General features: G+C 43.8%; 1 protein-coding gene across 1 annotated transcript in view; it reads right to left on the bottom strand.

Annotated features, from left to right (window-relative positions):
• The window catches only part of LOC135107067 (uncharacterized), a 79,152-nt gene extending 60,654 nt beyond the window's left edge, over positions 1-18,498 (bottom strand). Inside the window, exons 1-2 of the mRNA XM_064016678.1 lie at positions 18,354-18,498; positions 14,255-14,754 (exon numbers count right to left, since the gene is read on the bottom strand). Of these exons, the coding sequence (XP_063872748.1) occupies positions 14,255-14,423 (169 nt within the window). The 5' untranslated portion in view covers positions 14,424-14,754; positions 18,354-18,498. The remainder of the gene's footprint in view (positions 1-14,254; positions 14,755-18,353) is intronic.
• Positions 18,499-19,265: the final 767 nt, after the last annotated feature.

Genomic DNA, 19,265 nt, shown 5'->3' with positions numbered 1-19,265 from the left:
GTGGAAATTTAATAATAAGCTTGAAATTATTACAAACAAGATTTTCTGGTAAATTTAGCTATATACTTTAGTTAAAAGGGAATGCATTGGTGTAGGTATTGGACTTACCATCGTCACCAAAGTTTTTATTTCACGGCAGAACAAAGTAGATCCCTTAGTCTTCTTTAAGTGCCTCCGTCGGCTTCTCGTCTGCTCAAGGCCGCTACATCTAAACTTCTCGTCTTTCAATCTAGTTCTTTATTCGCCCTGACTTGTAATGGCAGTACTTACAATACTCTATTCAAGTCAACAATATAGGAGTATGTTAGGAATGATCACCATTAATAATATTTCCGGGTACTTTCTGGTTTAGACTGAAGAGGCATGGAAGTTATAACTTACCTATCATCTTTTATCGATATAAATTACTGGTTACTGAATGCGCCACTAGGATCTCAACACCTGACTACAGCACGACAAACTGTAACTGTTCTGCTTTTTTCCCCACCTGTGTGTGTGTGTGTGTGTGTGTGTGTGTGTGTGTGTTGGCAAGGCCGGTCTTTATGTTGTGAGAAAGGAACGTAAATTAGTGTGTGTGTGTGTGTGTGTATGTGTGTGTGACAACAGACGCCAGCAGCACTACACTACAGTACACTACACAACACAAAAACACCAACCCTTTCAACGCCCTAATGATGTCCCTCGCGATGCAAAGAAAACGAAACTCGGTGGCGAACGTTGAACAGAAAACAAGGAGCTACTCTAGAGAAGGAAAACGGGAGAGGGAACGTTGAGGACACAGAGGAGGGATGGACGGAGGGAGACGGGGAGGTGAGAGAAGCAAGGTATGACTCACACACTCACGCACACTCTTCCCTGGAGCGTCACCCTCGGCTGGCGGAGCTTCACAAAGCCTTCTAAGCTCTGTGAGGGGAGGATCTTGTACGGCTTACCTCATCCCCAACCCCCTAGCCCCCTACCCAAACACCAGTCTACCTTCGGGATACGACGATCTCCTCCTCCTCCTCCTCCTTGCAAGACGCCCAATCCCACCACCTGACACCGACGAAGGGAGATGGTCAAGTTTCCCTATACATTTTTCCCTGTGACAGATTTCCTTCTTGGTCATGTCTTCCCGTGCGGACATCTTTCTCTTGTATTTGAGAGCATTGTTGTGGTACTGGAATGCTGACAGATAGATGTTTTTGTTCGTGCTGTACGTTAAGTTAGGTTGGTTTGGTCAGGTAAGGTTAGGTTATGTTTATGGTTAAGATAAGCTTAGATTAGGTTAATGATTTGTGAATAAGGAATGAGAGGGGAAAAATGGATGCCCAGGAGGAGGAATGGGTAAGTCAGGGGAAAGAATGGAAGGAAAAAAGAAAGGTCCTACAGGAAGAGGTCCTGTACTCTTGTTTGTTCCGTCCAGTTCCGTCCAGTTCCGTCCTGCCCACTCCATCCATCCCGTTCCCGACCCTAATGCAGACCAGTCACATGGAGCACCAGCACCTGCAGGTATTTCCGTGTAAGTAGTCTGGCCAGTGAAGGTCACAGTCGCCCGCCACCAGCACCACCCAAGCACCAGACACTCGACCCGCCCGGCCTGTTCCTGCTTCTGCCTCTCTCTTCTCCCTCATGGACTCTGCAACTTCCTGCGGCTCGACATCTCATCGGAAGTGACCACAAAGGAAACCATGCGTCAACACTCTTTCAGCCAGTCATTATGTAAGTAAGATGGAAAGATGCGTAGATAGATACACCAAGAAGACACCTCGACGAATGCCTGCGAGGATATCGACCATAACGCTGAGGACACACAGGGACACTTGCGGTCACTGCTGAGCCACAGACCCGCCGCGAACAACTCCTCCAGTTCCCAACACCCTCCATCCTAGACCCACGCCACCACACCACCACCACAACCATTACCAGCTCCAGACACCGTGCGTGGCTGACAAACATTCACAACAAATTGCTAGCGGTGTAAATTAAAGCAAAACATGGCAGTGGGAGCAAATATCCACAAAAGTCAGTCATAAAACATCTTAATACTATCAGACAGCATGTGTTGTGGCCAAGACGACGGACACTCCTCAAAAATAGTAGCGATATCAATTAGACAAAGCAGGAAGGTGTAAGTTAACAGGAAGTACAAGTCACCACTGATTCAGAGGAAATTTTGTAAGCAGTACCAAACAGCACGCCTTGGAACTAAGGGGAGAACACAAGAAAAAGAATACAGATGTGAATCAAAACAAAAGCAAGTAGGTGGAAGCAAATGCCCACAAAGGAAAGCTGCCACAGAATTACGCGACCTCTTCACAACATGCAACATTCTTTTTACAAGCTTGTATATTCTGAGGCGAAGAGGGCTAAGGAAACAAGCAAGGTGGCAGGGAGTGAGGCAACCACATGATGAACCGTCCCCGCCGCGACTCACCACGTGCTGCCTCAGTATTGATCAGTCCCGCCTCGGAAATGTCCAAGTATGTAACCGGCCTCCGCCACAGCCGCCACCACCGCCACCACCATCACCGCCACCATCAATACCCTTGCAATGTCACCCATAACTCGCTATATTACCACCACTTTCACTTCATTCTCTCTCTCTCTCTCTCTCTCTCTCTCTCTCTCTCTCTCTCTCTCTCTCTCTCTCTCTCTCTCTCTCTCTCTCTCATCCCAAGCGCACACTATCATCGGTGTCACAGTTTCAGGGCACGCTCCTCACGTGTTATCTACAGACGTCTGCATCTTAGCGGGATCAACGCCTGTGTCAGTACTGGAGGTCAAGGAAATACTGACCCGTATCGACCACTCGAGGCGCTATCACCTCAGATTATAGCAACTTTTGTAAGCCATTAGTGCAACGAGAACAGACAAGCTGGTTATTAAATAGGTCACCTCCCCCGTGCGCCACATAGATATCTTTATGCAGAAGTCGCGTGGCGTTTGACTGCATCTTAGTCTATCCGAGGAAATAGCTATGACCCGCTTTGCAACGATCGTGATGGCGTGGCGCAGTGAGGGACGAGCAGGCATTAGCGACGCGCACCAGACGTGCAGCGAGCAGCTTAGGAAGTATTGGTGCTTCGCCTCACTTGACAATGCATGTGCGGGTCACTCCTTCGCCGTGACACCCGCGCACTAATCTCACATACACGTGCCCTTGTTTATGAGCACCGCCACACGCTATACACGCTATTCAGTGGCTGGCTGAGTCATCATGCCCATGTACGTGATTGCATCATTATTTACAGACATTTTTGTTATGGAGAGATTCTGGGAATGAAAAAATGTCATCTGCGACATTTGTGTGTCTGTCATCAATGTCTTGGTGAAAGCATGGATCAGGAAGCTGAGAGTCTCCACCACGTGACACAGGAAAGTCACCACACAAAAATACGTATTATACCACCACCACCACCACCACCACCACCACCACGGATGTGTGTCGGTCGACTTATACATCAACTTTCACCAGCTCTTTGGGAAAATTCCTGGATCCTACGCAGCAAATATGTCGCCGGGTTATTTCAAACAGTATATACAATGGATGTCCACACTGTACAGCACGCGACGCAAAAAACACACACACACACACACACACACACACACACACACACACACACACACACACACACACACTAAATATTCCATTGAAAATAATTAGCACACTGTTATAAATTATCCCTTTAATATCTGGCAACGGGAACGTTATCTCCAGGGTGAACCAGACGTCACGAACACCACCGTGAAGGTGTACATTTTACAGCTGACAACTCTGCAATCCTCGCTTCATAAGTAATGTTTTGACTAATATATATATATATTTTTTTTCCACATCATCTCTTTTCCACTAAGTCGAGTTTCATACTACTAACTCAATTAATTATTCTATGTCTTCCCTCTCAGGTTCGTTTTTGCTTTTCTTTTTCATGGCCACCACACACGCCGAGGATGTGGTGCCCTGCCGTCGCAACTTTTTCCTTTAAAGATTCCTATAAACTTCACTTGGTTCCCTTTCATTAAGCGTGTTAGACGGCCTCATACAATTTCTCATATTACTTACTATGATCAGTGGTATTTAAGGATCCTTTTCGCCTATGAAAACTACTATTAATCAACTATAACTACACACACTGAAACTGCTATTTGCCATGACGTGCCTGAGTCAGACCACGCCGCGCCGTCCAGACAGACAGACAAACAGACAGGCAGACACAGACAGACAGACAGTAGCACAGGAGGAAAGACTAGTGTGCCGGATACGAAAACTCTACTTGGAGAGGCTGGACTCGCGTAACAGTAGCTGAAGCAAGGAGGTTTGGGGCCCATTGTTGTTGCCATCATCTGAAAGCGGATCTGCACTCACTGTTTCCACAAGACAGGAGCGGAGAGAATCTGAATCTTGATCTTGCTAATGTGTGATCGAGATTTAAGTCACAGTAAACAGAAAAGACTTAATATCTAAGACAACACTGACATCACACATCCCCCCCATCCTCCTCCCTTCCCCTGTGCCCCATACACCACTTTCTCAACTAAATTTCTCCCCACATCCCCACCCATCGGGATCCCATTACTACTACGTCTGCATCTCCCCTATCCAAGCCTCCCCCTGTCCTGACCCTATTACCCAACACATCTCCGTCTCATCATCTAAGCGCCTCCTCAGAAGTCCACCTTCCTGAATCTTTCTCTCATACCAGCCTCTGTTTTCCTGCGACAACTTTTGACTATTTCCAGCTTCCGTCCGTGTCCTTCCTCCCTTATCATTTGCCTTCAGTCCCACATTCCCGCCACTGTTATCCATCCACCCAGGGTCCACTTCCGGCGTCCCTCCCTAGACCCATAGCTTAGTCACCGGTATTCCCAAAACACACCAAGTCACCATAGCTGAGAGGAACTTCACTTCCGATTCACCTCTCGCCACTGACTAGCACCATCGCCACCATGACAGACTCAACGCTCATTACACTATCACTTGGCACGTCTCTGCATTCCCCACATGTGTTCATTAGGTCGTGTAGGTTATCGCAGTCTTGTAAGGGCTAAAAGGTTTGGTACAGTACTGTTTGTTCTTCCTTTGTGTTGCTCAGACAACCGAGGCTAAGAACCATATTCTGAAACACTTCCGCGCCGCACCTCGACCAATCTCAAAAGGCTCTAATTGAAGTTATACAGGTTACTCAGTGTTTCTGTGGGCCAAGAGACAGATTAACAAAAATTTCTACGTTATTAACAAGAAAAACACTCTTAGGAACTCAGCTAATAATCACAGTGGCCTTTGAAAACAGCCATGATGAGAGAGCAAAGCGTTTCAGAATACAAGCCTAAGAAGCAAGGCCAACAGCTTCACCCATTTCGTTTCACCCTGTCACCCAACACTCAGGGGTGACTTGGCTTGGCAGCGATCGGTGAGGCAGGGGAGCTCAGCTGGGGTGGATGGTGGACACACATTCACGTCCCTGCACCCGGCGGCACTCAGACCACAGAAATCTTGTCAACATCACTCACTCACATGGGAGGCTCAGCTTTAAATTTCTAAACCTTCTCTCCGTGGTTTCTCATTCGTTTCCTTCAAGCTTTTCTCTTTCTCTCCACCATCCAGCGTCTCCTCAGCGGCTGGTGGGTGGCTTGGTGTATGAGACACGCCACTCCAAGGTAGAGGAATGGATGGCCACTCAGCTGACCTTGCCCCACACCACCCAGCGGAGGGTCACGCCCCATTCATTTACCAATACTTTGCCCGTGATCTACATACCAGCTTTTCTCTTCACGTAAATCTCTTATTTCGTCTTTACTGTTAACTATCTAGTAGTCCAATTAATTAATCTGTCCTTTAAGAGTGCGTACACACAATTAATAGCGCCACTGGATGTCACCGTGATTAATGTGATGGAAAGGAAGCTTTATGAGACACTTATTTTCATGAAAAATATATGCTTTTATGATATTACTGTGGAGCAAACGCATTCACTAATGAGAAAACATTGAAAATTAAATGTAGTGTCTGTCGGAAGCTTTCATAATTATCACAAAGCAATACTTAGGTCAGGTAACACACCATGAGACACCATCAGAGAACTGCTGGCCCTTGACGCATCACAACCCAGAAAAAAGAAAGGAAAAACTCTCCCTCACAACTCAAGCTTCGGTCCTGCACAATAAATATTCTGTACGTCTAACTTTTAACTTTTCTGGAATGCAAGATGAGCGCGGGGACAAAAGGAGTGTGGCAAAGGTCAGCCGTCCTACGCACAGCACCTCCTGCATACGTGTCGCTGCCCAAACCATGAATTAAACTGTCCGACTTTCTCTTATTCTGGCGTTGTCCATCCTCCATTGCTGCACAGTGCAAGGCCATGGCGAGACTGCTTCGTTTATAAATTATTCAGTATTTAAGGTTAATTTGTGAAGTTTAAGTATCACTAATTCCTCTATTATATGATGTCAGACTAATAGATGTAACAACAGATGGGCTCTGCTGTGTTATGACAGGAAGACAGCAGGCGAGGATGGTAATAGTGATGAGAATTTACAGCTTATATTCCCTTTCACATTTTCAACACATTAAGCACCATTTTGTTTTGTAATCGAGGAGAAGACAATGTAATGCAACACTAACATAATTGTCTACGTATATAAGTAATTATCATTCCATCGGCTTATCGGATAAACACAAGCCTTTCTCCCGGCCAGGTGGTTCGCCGCACAAAGGTTCCGATTCGATCCCTCCTCAGGCAGTTCGTGGGAGGCGCCGCCCTCTCGTAACCCTAGCCAGCCTGCGCCATGTGCCCTCGCTATGGCGGCGCCGTGATCCAATCGATGTCCAATTTTCTCCTGGGTCTTCGCTAATAGATTATATATGATGAACTTTAGACAAAAACCAACCACAGGAACAGGCAGGGTTTCGTGGGGGCTTCCTTGGCAGAACGCTTTGCAGTAATTGTTTTCGATGTACTTCCTATGGCATTTTTAAATCAACACAAGAGAAGAAGTCAACTTATTCAGTGCTTAAGGTAATCTTTTAACTAGTCATGCACGAAAACTAAATTTACTGTTAGAGGTTTTGGATGAAGTGAACACATCAGTTATGCATTGTTATCGACACAGACGAGTCCATGAATGGTCCAGGCAGTGAATGAAATGCTTGATCAAAAGGTGACATCACACAAAGCGCAAGTTACAAGCAGCCACAGATTTAGAGATGAAACGTCCATACTCGTATCTCTTCGCACAACAGGAAAAGTTACGTAAACTCTTCATGATCATCACTCAATAAGATTTTGTTGCGACACGATTTTGTTAAAGGCAATGACTGTATCCTGTTTTACGCCTTGTAGAGCTGAGACAATAAATAAAAAAAATATATATATAATAAATACAAAGCAAACTTCATTATAATCTCGTGTAAAAACAAATTATTGACTGAATATTGGCACCGTAACAAATTCGTGCCGCGCCAACCAGAGGTAATCTTACTGTGTGGGGACGTAACCGTCGGCAGCGACCCTGGCACAGATTCACTAAAGGCCGCGGGGGCTTAAGTTGTTTTCCAGTGTTGAGGACGCACCGTGGCGGCCATGCTGCATCGTGGCCTTAAAAAGAGTTCCACCCCGAGAGTTCATATACAGTCACGTATCAGTCAGCCGTAGATGAGCAACAGTTTCCTCCATAACAACTCACTGTTTGGACGCATCTTGTTAAGGAAGAAAGAAAATAGCTATTTTTTAAGTTACTTATAATGAAATGCTTTTCTTTAGTACGCACTATTAACTCGCTTTGTTGTAAAAGAAAGATAACTAAATTGTTTGATTTTTATGTTACTCCTAACTACATGCTTTAGAAATGCATCCTGGTAGAATTTTCCCCATTCTCTACAACGCAATGAAAAATTACGTAAAAGGTTGATAGTTTTTAATGCCTTTCGTTACTACTTAATGCTAAAATTGCATCAAAAAAATAATAAACAAATAAATAAATACATTTATTGATCTAGTTTTGACGTTGCTCTTTGCTGTGAACTGTGAAGACACTGTTATGAAATAAAGAAAAAATACAAACTTCAATATTATAGTTTAGTAATGCTCACCTCGACACGTCAGCTGACTATCTCAATAATGACACTACCTGTCTTCTGAGGAGTAGAAATGTGACTATCCTAAACGAGACGTGTTTACCTGCCACCGCCGCTAGGTTACACAAAGCTCCCTTCAAAAATAGGTCTGTTGGTGGGAGCGTTCCGTGATCCCTGCACGGTTACCCTAACAAGACACATTACAGCCTCGCCTCTTTTCAGACACGGTCGTGTTGGTGAACCTGAGCAGTGAAATCCTATTAAAAACGTTATGCTATGTTCACCGTGTGTGTGTGTGTGTGTGTGTGTGTGTGTGTGTGTGTGTGTGTGTGTTGGGAAAAGGGAAAGATAGCGTGGACCGTCTCGCCATTAGAAATGTAGAAAGCGGAATATAGGTTGTGAGAAATCAGAGAGCCAGAAGTGTTGCCGGCGGCGCGGCTTGGAGGACACAAGGGCCTCCTGCGGTCACGGTGCTGGAGTGCTGGTTAGCTCCTGAGATATGACTGTGGCCACCGCCTGCCTCACCCACACTCGTACATCACCAGGGAAACACTGCGAGCCTTTCTCTAGAACATAAACACCTCAACCAGAGAAGTGTTACATTAGGAAGAATAATAAGCGGAGTACGTTTGCTTCCTCGCTCCGAAACTATAAGTCAAAGTTGCAAGGAGGGAGGGGGAGATGGTGGCGGATAGACAGGTTGGGTGAAAGAAAAGGTATTTAGAAGGAAGTATAGAGTGGTTGAAAGGAAGTAAGGCAAAGAACAGGATTTTTATCCTTACAAATACTTTTTTTTTTTTTTTATGTAGGAGGGACACTGGCCAAGAGCAACAAAAATCCAATTAAAAAAAAAAAAGTCCACTGAGATGCCAGTCCCAGAAAAAGGTCCAAAGCGGTAGTCAAAAATTGAAGGATAAGTGTCTTGAAACCTCCCTCGTTAGTGCCTTCTCTCCACTACCTTCACCAAAGTCTAGTAGAAGTCATAGAGGTCTTAAGTACTTTTATGATTCTGGTATTAGATCAACAAGAATTCTATATTATAAAAAAAAATAAAAAATAAAAAATAATCTACTAGAGGTCGGCTAGTCAACTCTGTGACCTTTGAAAACAATCGCGATGAGATGACAGAATGTTTAAGAAAGTGGGTGAAAGGCAGTGGCATTATGGGCAGCCGTCCATCAACAACACGTAAGTCAACACTGAAATGAGAGGTATTCATTCTTGGACTTCCGCATCTATGTTAACGGAATCCGAACTTAAATTCCAAGAAGCAACGGGTTCAAGCATAATGAAAGGAGTTTTAAAGTCGGAAGAAACCGGTTCTCAAATGGCGCTGTAAATTATCTAAACCTCCGCTATCAAATCTTTATTCCACAATCAACAAAGAGCTTTCAGAGTTCAGAGAAAAAAAAATTATGAACGGTGGTAAATGACGAAATACTGTTATATATCTTTTTATTCTCGAATCAACAAGGAACTTTCAGATATCAGTAAAAAAAGTATATATATGAACAGAACGATGAATTATTAAAATACCTAACAGTCGATACGGAATATTCAAGAAAAACAAATAGAAAAGAACTCCGCTACCGAGTTTTTATTGTTTGGACAAAAATATATGTACAGAGATTATATGAATATTTAGGTATATACGAATTATACTCACAAAATAATTACACAAGGTCTGCCACTATGCTCATAACTGGCTTTCTCTTAGTGTTCATACGTTCCAAAGACTCGTATTCAGAAACGCTCCGCCCTCTCACCACGAGCATTTTAAAGGCCCCAGAGATGATCACCAGGGTTTTCAAGGGTGTTTCTCCTGTAAATAATGTAGAAATCTTTTTAATCTGTCACTAGAAGCGTAAAAAAACACCCTTAAAAACCTGTGTCACTTCATTTACAGCCTTTTTTTAGAAGTAGTGAAGATGCGGCGCAGAGGTGATTCAGAATATGGTGGTAACTAAAGCTGGCAGGTTCCTTTGAATGCTGTCACTAAACTCATTACTATGCACCTCTTCCTGGTCACCACGCACACCTGCTTTGATAAAATACTGATGATGCTCACTAACACTCCCAAGCACTCGAGGTGATAAGGGCAGGCAAAACAAGACAAAAATAACAATCCGCAGCTGGACTTTCCATACTTTCACCCTTTTGTTGTGGCCGCCTCGTCATTACTCAAGTACTTGGTGAAACTGTTAAGGCTGCGCGTGTGCCTAAGTGTGCGGTGAGGGGGAGGAGGCGATGTCCGGCCAAGCACTCGCCGCACGTTATCTTCTACCAGTAAATGAAGAAAAATAAATAAATAAATAAATAAATAAATAAATAAATAAATAAAAAATCCTAACATTCACAAAACCACACCAGAGAGAGAGAGAGAGAGAGAGAGAGAGAGAGAGAGAGAGAGAGAGAGAGAGAGAGAGAGAGAGAGAGAGAGAGCGAGAGAGAGAGAGAGAGAACGACATAGGTAGTCATTTTGGGGGAAGAAGACGACGACGACGAGGAGGAGGAGGAGGAGGAGGCTAAAAATGGAGAAACAAGGCAACATGGAAGGAGTAAAACGAGATAATGTTTTCTGGAATGACGGCATGAACATTTTTGTAGCGTCTCTCTCTCTCTCTCTCTCTCTCTCTCTGGAATGAAACCACACTACACAAAAACATCGTGTATCAATCATATTTGTCAAGAGTCAGAAACATCAACCCTTACATAACAATATTTCATCCTTTCCTATTCATTCACCATATCAACTTAAGTAACATCCAAAGAACGTATTATCCACCATGCCCAAGATAGGAGTAAATAAATGGAAGACTCATCAATAAAGTGGTAAGAGCATTAACGTTACACACTTTCAAGATGAGGTTGTATAAACTCATGGATGACGATTACAGTTTCAAGAGGTCAGGGGCTGCCTCTTGTACCGCTCTTCTGCAGTCTCCTTATGATCTTTAAGTTCTTATGTACCTATTCCCTTATCACGTGTTTTATGGCTAGATACCTTGGCCCATGTTCTGAGGCACTTCTTCCCTCACCTCGAAGTGACACAGGAGTTTAAATATGTATTTGCGATTTTAGTGACAGGTTAACAACACTTATACATTATTAGCACGGGAAACACTCTTCAAAATCTGGCTAATCATCTCTGTGGTCTTTGAAAGTTGTCGTGATGAGAGAGCAATGTGTTTCTGAAGACGCGTCATTACCTCAACTTCAAATCTCGTTCAGGTTTGTGTTATCGTCGAATATTGATAAGATATGGTGGTCTGACACACTAATAAACATACTAACATGACTTTTTTAGGTAAATGAGTGTGTCTCTCTCTCTCTCTCTCTCTCTCTCTCTCTCTCTCTCTCTCTCTCTCTCTCTCTCTCTCTCTCTCTCGTGTGTGTGTGTGTGTGTGTGTAGAAACTGAACACCACAACCAACACTAGTGACATAACGACGTTGTGAAACTAGAGTGGAAACCATAGTAATCGCTCTCTCTCTCTCTCTCTCTCTCTCTCTCTCTCTCTCTCTCTCTCTCTCTCTCTCTCTCTCTGTGTGTGTGTGTGTGTGTGTGTGTGTGTGTGTGTATTGCATGTACATACTAATAATCATGCACTTCCTCTTCCTTCTGCGCCCTGCTGTGGGATGAGGGCGTGTCCATATAGTTAAAACACCGAGGACTGACTGACAACACCAATACATCGGCAGTCATCACAGCCTGACGCACACCACAACACTCCTCACCGCGGGACTCTTACGTTGTCTTTTGTGGCACTTTCTATAGACGGTACATCAAGAAGAGAAGCATCAATATACACTGTGGGTTGGTTTCATCGAGCAAACTAAATAGAAAAGCGACAACGAGGAGAAAGATGCAGCACAACACAGCTAAGTACGTAATTGACAGTCCCCCGTTCATTCTCCGTCTTAAGGCAACGAGAGAACAACATCTGGGGCATCTTAAACCAATTATAGGGCGGGTCGTGCGTGCTTCGTCGTTCTCTGGTGTGACGTCTCTAGGTTTTGCTCTCTACTTGCAAGTGTTCCGACATATGAAGCTCCGGTTAAATATCACGAACTTGAAGACACTTATACGAACATGTAAATATAATCAGTGATGCCAGAAGTTAACCGTTTCACTGACGCTTGCAATATTTCACAACACTAAAAGCAATGTTTGGTGTCTTTATAAGCATCTACAAGAAAGAAATGGCATAAAAAAAATATATTTTGCAATTTCCAGCTAGTACAATATTTGGAGGTGGCGATATGATAAGGAAAGATTGTCTCAGAGTGGCTAATGATTAAAACATGTGCCGAATAGCAGCGGAAGTGTTTTAATTCAGAGACCTAGCTACATGTGGAGAATTCCTATAACACGTGCAAGCTTACATATGTACACTTATCATCCCTATTCAGAAATTTATCTACTCTTCTCTTAGACTACCCGATTGATCAGGCATTAACATCATCACTGAATTTACTCAAGTCTCTGTTCATAAGTGTGTCTAATCTTCTCTTATATATATATATATATATATATATATATATATATATATATATATATATATATATATATATATATATATATATATATATATATATATATATATATATATATATATATATATATACGTAAAATTTTCAAAGGGGGTCGGCTAGGAAGCAATTACGAAGCCTCACGTAATAAACTGGACGTAATGAGTCTGGTCCCCCAAAGGGTTACCAATATAACCACGTAATGACCTCCCGGCCTAGGTCTGCGTCCCCCTCGATCCCCTAAATAAGTTAGAGGGATCTGTGAAAATTTTACGTTCATAAATCACAATATTCATTTCTAACAGTAACAACGAAGGAAATATTGGGTTCAAGCTTGAAAAAAAATAGTTTTAAGAAAGAGATATGAAGAAATTGGTTCTCAAAATAGTAGATAGATGAGTATATCAAACCAGTAACAGTCAGGAACGTACAGAGCAGAGGGCACCATGAACCAAGCGTACGTAATGTATGTAGAAGTGAAAAAAGTAATGAATGTAAAAAAGAAAAAAGAAAAAAAAATGGAAACATGTAAAGAGAGAGAAAAAAAAAAGCTTATGGTACTCGCTTAGCGTACGGCTTATGAAAAAAAAATGTAAACAGATAAGAGAGAGGAAGGAGAGAAAAAATTAATAACAAGCTTACTGCCAATTTAGCTTATGGCTTATCAATAAAAAAAAATAAAAAAAAAAAGTAAAAAGAGCTAGAGGAGAGGAAGGAGGGAGATGAAAAAAGCTTGCTGCCCACTTAGCTTATGGGTCCTACGAGTCTTTTCCATTCACCAAAAAAATACCCTCATTCTCTACAGTACGCATGCAACACCCACCTAACACAATATAGTACAGTACCTACGTTGTCTTTTACACGCTCGATAAACAAACACTAGGCACTATTACATAAACACAATTTCTCAACATAGCAGAGAGCACTGTGTCGGTATTACACATGTGTTTAGTACTGATGATGAAATCGTCAACGGTATCACCTGTCTTGCCTTCTCCCTATCCACGGTCCGCCCGGCAACAAGGCATGGCGCGCCGGGCCGCCACGTGCCTATCTAAACCTCGGCTGCGTCTCCTGGCAAGTGGCAAAGTCTGGCTACACACGCAATCCTGTCTGTGGGGCTGTGCAGTGTAGTACCTCTAACCTACCACTGCCTATCACTACCTGTTAGCCTGATACTTTTTTTTCTTACTGCAGTGAACAAATGAATACCGAGTCTAAAATATCAATAAGAGCAATGGATTATGAGTTCTGTCACCAAAAGTATTAACAGGGAGTGTGGGTGTTGCCTATGGCTGTCGTGAAGCACCATTGTGTTCAGGGAAGCCTACCTCTGTCCCTTCCACAAGCACCAACACCCGGCAGCGCCACAGAAACGGTTTGAAGCCACACCACAAGCACTTACTGCGAGGTCACATTCCTTGGCAGTAATGTGGCCATGTGGTCAAAACACTCCCACAGCATTAATCAGGTGGAAGGCCTGGAGTGACCATGTGGACCATGCACACAAGTGGCCAGACGAACATTGCCACGAAAGAAGACTAATATCAATCAATAAAGTTACGTGACAATGCAATGGAGTCGTTACAGAAAACCTGCAAGCAATGTTACCCCATTACTCCGCCCCTTCCCTTCACCCTCCCACCCAAACAGTCCTTGAACCTTACCTTCCATGACGTTTTCATCCCCAAGGTGTGTGAGGGGCAGGAAGTTGGGAGCCTCCGATGCTTGCGGTGTGAGGGGCGTGGTGGGTGACTGTATGCTGGAGGTGACCCTCATCCTGGCCAACTGGTGGGCGTGAGCACCGGCACTGGTGGCGGCCCCGTCTTCATTCATGTTTACTGGACCAGCGTTCTGCCGGATAGTCTTGGCGTGGTGCACGGACTATTGGGTATGTGATGCCAAGACGCTCACTTCATGTTCATAGCACTCAAGCACCATCAGCACACATGGAGTATTGGATTTTCGGGGATTTTCATGCCATATATGTATTCTTTCTACTTGTCAAAGGTAAGCAGGCCGCCGCGTGACACTAGTTCCTGTCACATGGATATCACAGCGCTCGAGTTCACACTATTTTTTTTCCCCAATTTTGTTTAATTTTAATCACATTTTACAATATCGACTTGGCCGAAAGCATCTACTGGCTTACTATGAACCTTAATTTCTGCAAGAAACAAAGACAGTGGTCAATGCAAAGAAGAAAAAAAAGTGCTGCCACAGGATGACTTCGGCTCGCCGCCTCGACGCGAGGAGAGAAACTGCTTTTGGGTGCAGTGCTGCCGCCCACACCGCCGCCACTCCTCTCTTCGCCCGGCGCGCCACACCCGGGGATGCAGCAGTGCAGTTCCCTCAAACAGCAATAAATAAGAGTCGTAGTCTGTATCGGACCATCTCTATTATTAGCTCGTTAAGAATGTGGACTGTTTGTATGAATGATAATAATTTCAAGTGACCTTTAACTCAAAATCGAATTCACTTTAAACCACTCGCGTTCTCACACATTCCTACCAGCAGGAAGTTCGCCTCCGTGACATTCGCTACACAACACAAGCATCTTTCCTCTTCATTTTCATCATAATTTTCAGTAACCCATCATTCTTTGAGCAGTAAAATGGTTGGTGGTGTGTTTTAATTACCGGGCGTGTGCAACTCAACCACGTGGTTCAACACGCTGCCACTTGGGATTGTGGGAAGGAAAGTTGGGGAGAGTAACTGTTGTCGCCTCGCCTCATCAACCTTCGCCGAGGAACACGTTGACCCTCACCAACACCGCCAAGGATGCTCATTTTTCTTCGTCACCATCAGCTTTTCTGGGGACAAGCTGACAGCGAGCGACATCAGTCCATGTCGCCCTTTTACGATGCCATGTGAAGTGTTACGATATCGCAAGACATCATTTCCACAGCAGTACATACAGTAAACTTAGGTCCCGGGCAAGTTTCTCTGCAGAATGTGGAAGCAAATCAAGAAATAACGCGGCAGCATTGAGAAAAGCCCCCTGCACAATGTCAACAAAAGATTCCGTCCCGTCCCGCCCGCTACACAGCTGCAGTGTTTGAAGGCCACCGCCGCCACATTCTCTCTTCACATCCACTCCGCGGGACGTTTTTCCTACGCAACACACTTTCTTCTAACGCAGCCACCTTTCCCTACAGATATCTCACGGCTGAATCTGAACTGATAAGAGCGATGCGTTACTTCACTCCACAGATATGATTGTTCCTCTGTTCTATAGGTCAAGGAGATGGGAGCGTTCATCAAAACAAACCTGCAGCCAGTGAACGAAACAAGTGCATTGGTGTACGAATGAATGAATGAATGAAAGGCATTGAAAGCTGCCACCTTCATCTCTGCCCTGCCATCCTTGTTACGAAACGCGGCAACCACCACGGTACAGTACATTCCTAAGCAGGATCCCTCGCCTTGACGTTACTTAGGCAACTCCTGTGTGGCAACCAGCAACCTACAGCTGATCGTGACGTCATTTGTGTACTGCTGCCACGTCGACGCGCGGATTAAAAATTCAACCTTTCATTGCATATGACATGACAACTTTGAATAACCCTGGACTGTTTTTACATAACAAAATAGAACTACATGCAATAAAAGGTTTGAACTAATCAATCACTCTTTTTTATGCCAGTGAAGTCTTTTGAAACATGCTCTAAACTTGCACCAGCTGGAGAGAAGTCAAGACAGTAGGGGGAATTAAAAAAGACGCCAGATTGAGACTAAAGCGACACACATCATCAACAAGAGTCAGTAATCACTTCGCAAACAAGACAGCGCTAAGAATGAGCCATCCAGAACTCATCTCGAACAAATAAGTAACCGCTGCCAGCTACAAAATCGTTCAATCTGTGAGGGAGAGTAAAATAAAACAAGATCCCCACGGTGCATTACGCCACAAGCGGGAATACAGGACGCAGTACCACAAGTGACTTCTTATTTACATTAACACTTTCACCACAACTTATCCGCTGCAAGTGACGGTGAGACTTCCTTCCTTCCCGTTGTCATGCTGCTATCAGGGGCACGCGAAACTCCTCTAATATAGTACTCTATCTGGAACTCTATGCAGCATAAGCAAGTCTTTACACTTCTCTTTTTTTTCAATACCACGTGTGCACTATCGACAAGGGAGCTACAATACTCGTTGCAACCCCCCATCCACACCCTCGGTATGTGCTACTTCCGTTGCTACTACTTCAAAGAGCTGGATCAATAAAGCCAGGGTACGTACGACCGTTATCATCCCCCCTTGTCCTTTAATTTGCTGAACTTTACAACGTTTTCCTACCCTTCCCCTCCTCTCCTTGCGTGTGGCTGGCAGATAGCGAAGCGTGCTTTTGTTCCAAGTTCTTTCCTCCCTTGTGCATTGTCTCGCGATTTTCAAACGGCTCAATATTTCTTTGCGCTTTTCAAATACAATTAAAAAGGGGATTTCCAATAAACCCCATTAAATGTATTGGTTTTGTTGCAGTTCCAACCATTTACATAGATACACGCAGTTATTATTGAATTTATATATAACTACACTGTAAGGAAGGAGAGAACAAAAACTGGAGTGGTTGAAACTGCACGGTTATATCAAAATTTCTGTCATCACGCAAATATTTACGAGTTCTATCCCTCTTATCGCGCCAATATTATCCCGCGGTCTATTGGTTTTTCACACAATGATGTCTACCGGTTCAAGGAGGCCATGATTCACCTCGCCTCACGTCAACCAGTCAAATCAGATGGTCTTTTTTTATCTTGCAACCGTGGCGAGAGAGATCACACTTAACTCAGTACCCATTCACCCAATGCATTACAGCAGTCCATACAGCACTGATTTGTAAGAACCCTTTAATGGAGTCCTACTTCTCTCCCAATCGAATCAGACTTTTTTTTTTATTCTGCTACCATGGAAACGGGCGAATCCAGGGCACTTTCCTCTCAGTGTATTACAGCAGTTCACACAGCACTAAAAATCAGTAACTAGGCCCTTATCCTCCCCTCTCACAACAGCCACTGGTAATACGAGAACCTAAGCTGGTTGCTCCGTACTCAATTTATTTTTTTATTTTTTTTCTCTCCTCTCTTTCTCCTCTCCCTGTCTTCCTTCTTGTGACGTCTGTAGCTTTGCATCGCTTCAAGTCCTTGCTCTAAATTCATTCATTTCCTATCGTAACGTTCAGAGGCTTAACGTTTCGGTTTTTTATTTATTTATTTATTTTTTTTTTTTTTATCCTTTTAAAGTGAATATACTCGTGTGTCGTCACTGGATTCATGAATATCACGTGTTTCAGTGGTTCTGGGCAGCAGGTTCGCCTCCTCCACACTGTATTGATTGTTCTCCCACCACCACCACCACCACCCACCCACATAACTCCTCTCCTCCTCGCCGCCACCATCACCGCCACAACCCGCTCACTGCCCCACACCGCCCGCTAGTTTCCTTCCAGTCACGACACACACACACACACACACACACACACACATACACAGAAGACCCGTTGTCAAGTGCTATGTTGGTGGGATGCTGCGCACATAACACTCAAGAGAACCGAAGAAAGACGCGCCATTCACTAAAATCCACGAGAGACAAGGATGGTTTTCTTTCTATAGATTAAAATTAATGTTTTCAAAGCGTCATTCCTTTTGAGTCAGTGTCCGCCGTCTTCAACACACAGCCATGCTCGACTCAGCGTATACGATCGTTTCTAGATCGACCCGCGCCTTTCACTGCAAATGACACTTAGATATACGGGTGCTTACGGGAACCAGGAGTGCGGGAAACACATATCCCACCATCGCCCGCTTGATGTGCACTGAGGTCTCGGAGAGGAACACACCGAGCAGCTGATGACGTTGCCGCGTAGTGTTGCTGTCTTTTGCTCCTAGATTTTTACACGTTACTAATGATTCATGAGCAATTGATCGTTTGCATTTAGTTCCTATTAATGATTTCAAGGAGGAGATACAAATATTATTAAGAGATGTGATAGTGTAGTGTAATTACGTGACGTCGGTTGGAATTAATTTTGTGTATTCTGGCTTAACAATGTAGTGTGAGGTATGAGCGGAGCACGAGAACGCCTCCAGCCACGTGACCTCAAAACACTCCCTTTTGCCCTTTGAATTAAATGAATGGAGGAAATAAATGAAATGATAGTAGTAAGTAGTAAAGTGTTACTACAACAACAACAACAACTATTACTTCTACTACTACTACTACTACTGCTACTACTACTACTACTACTATCTGCATAAGTTTCCGATCAATATATGAAGAAATCGTTCATTACATAATTCTTCTTACACAGAGACAAAAAAAAAAAAAAAAAAAAGGCATACAGTAATCAACAGAACATACTTGCTGCGAGGTATTTGCAGAAAACCAAACAGGTACCTCATGCTGTCTTTAATAGTGATCCATACGTTTCCGTAAATACATCTTAACCGAAAGTACTCTCTCTCTCTCTCTCTCTCTCTCTCTCTCTCTCTCTCTCTCAGTAAGTATCGGAAAACTGGAACTCTGCCTGCTTCTGGTTTTTCTCCTTCCCATGACTTGAACTGGATATACACTACCCTGTTTGCTAACCTATTCCAGGCTGTCTTTCTCCGATGCACATTTATCCAACAAATCCCATATGAGTGCGAGTATAATCTGCTCAGTCTGCCAGTTTA

This window comes from Scylla paramamosain, chromosome 14, assembly GCF_035594125.1.
Source record: "Scylla paramamosain isolate STU-SP2022 chromosome 14, ASM3559412v1, whole genome shotgun sequence".
Taxonomy (NCBI): domain Eukaryota; kingdom Metazoa; phylum Arthropoda; class Malacostraca; order Decapoda; family Portunidae; genus Scylla; species Scylla paramamosain.
This window is presented reverse-complemented; position numbering and strand designations above follow the sequence as displayed.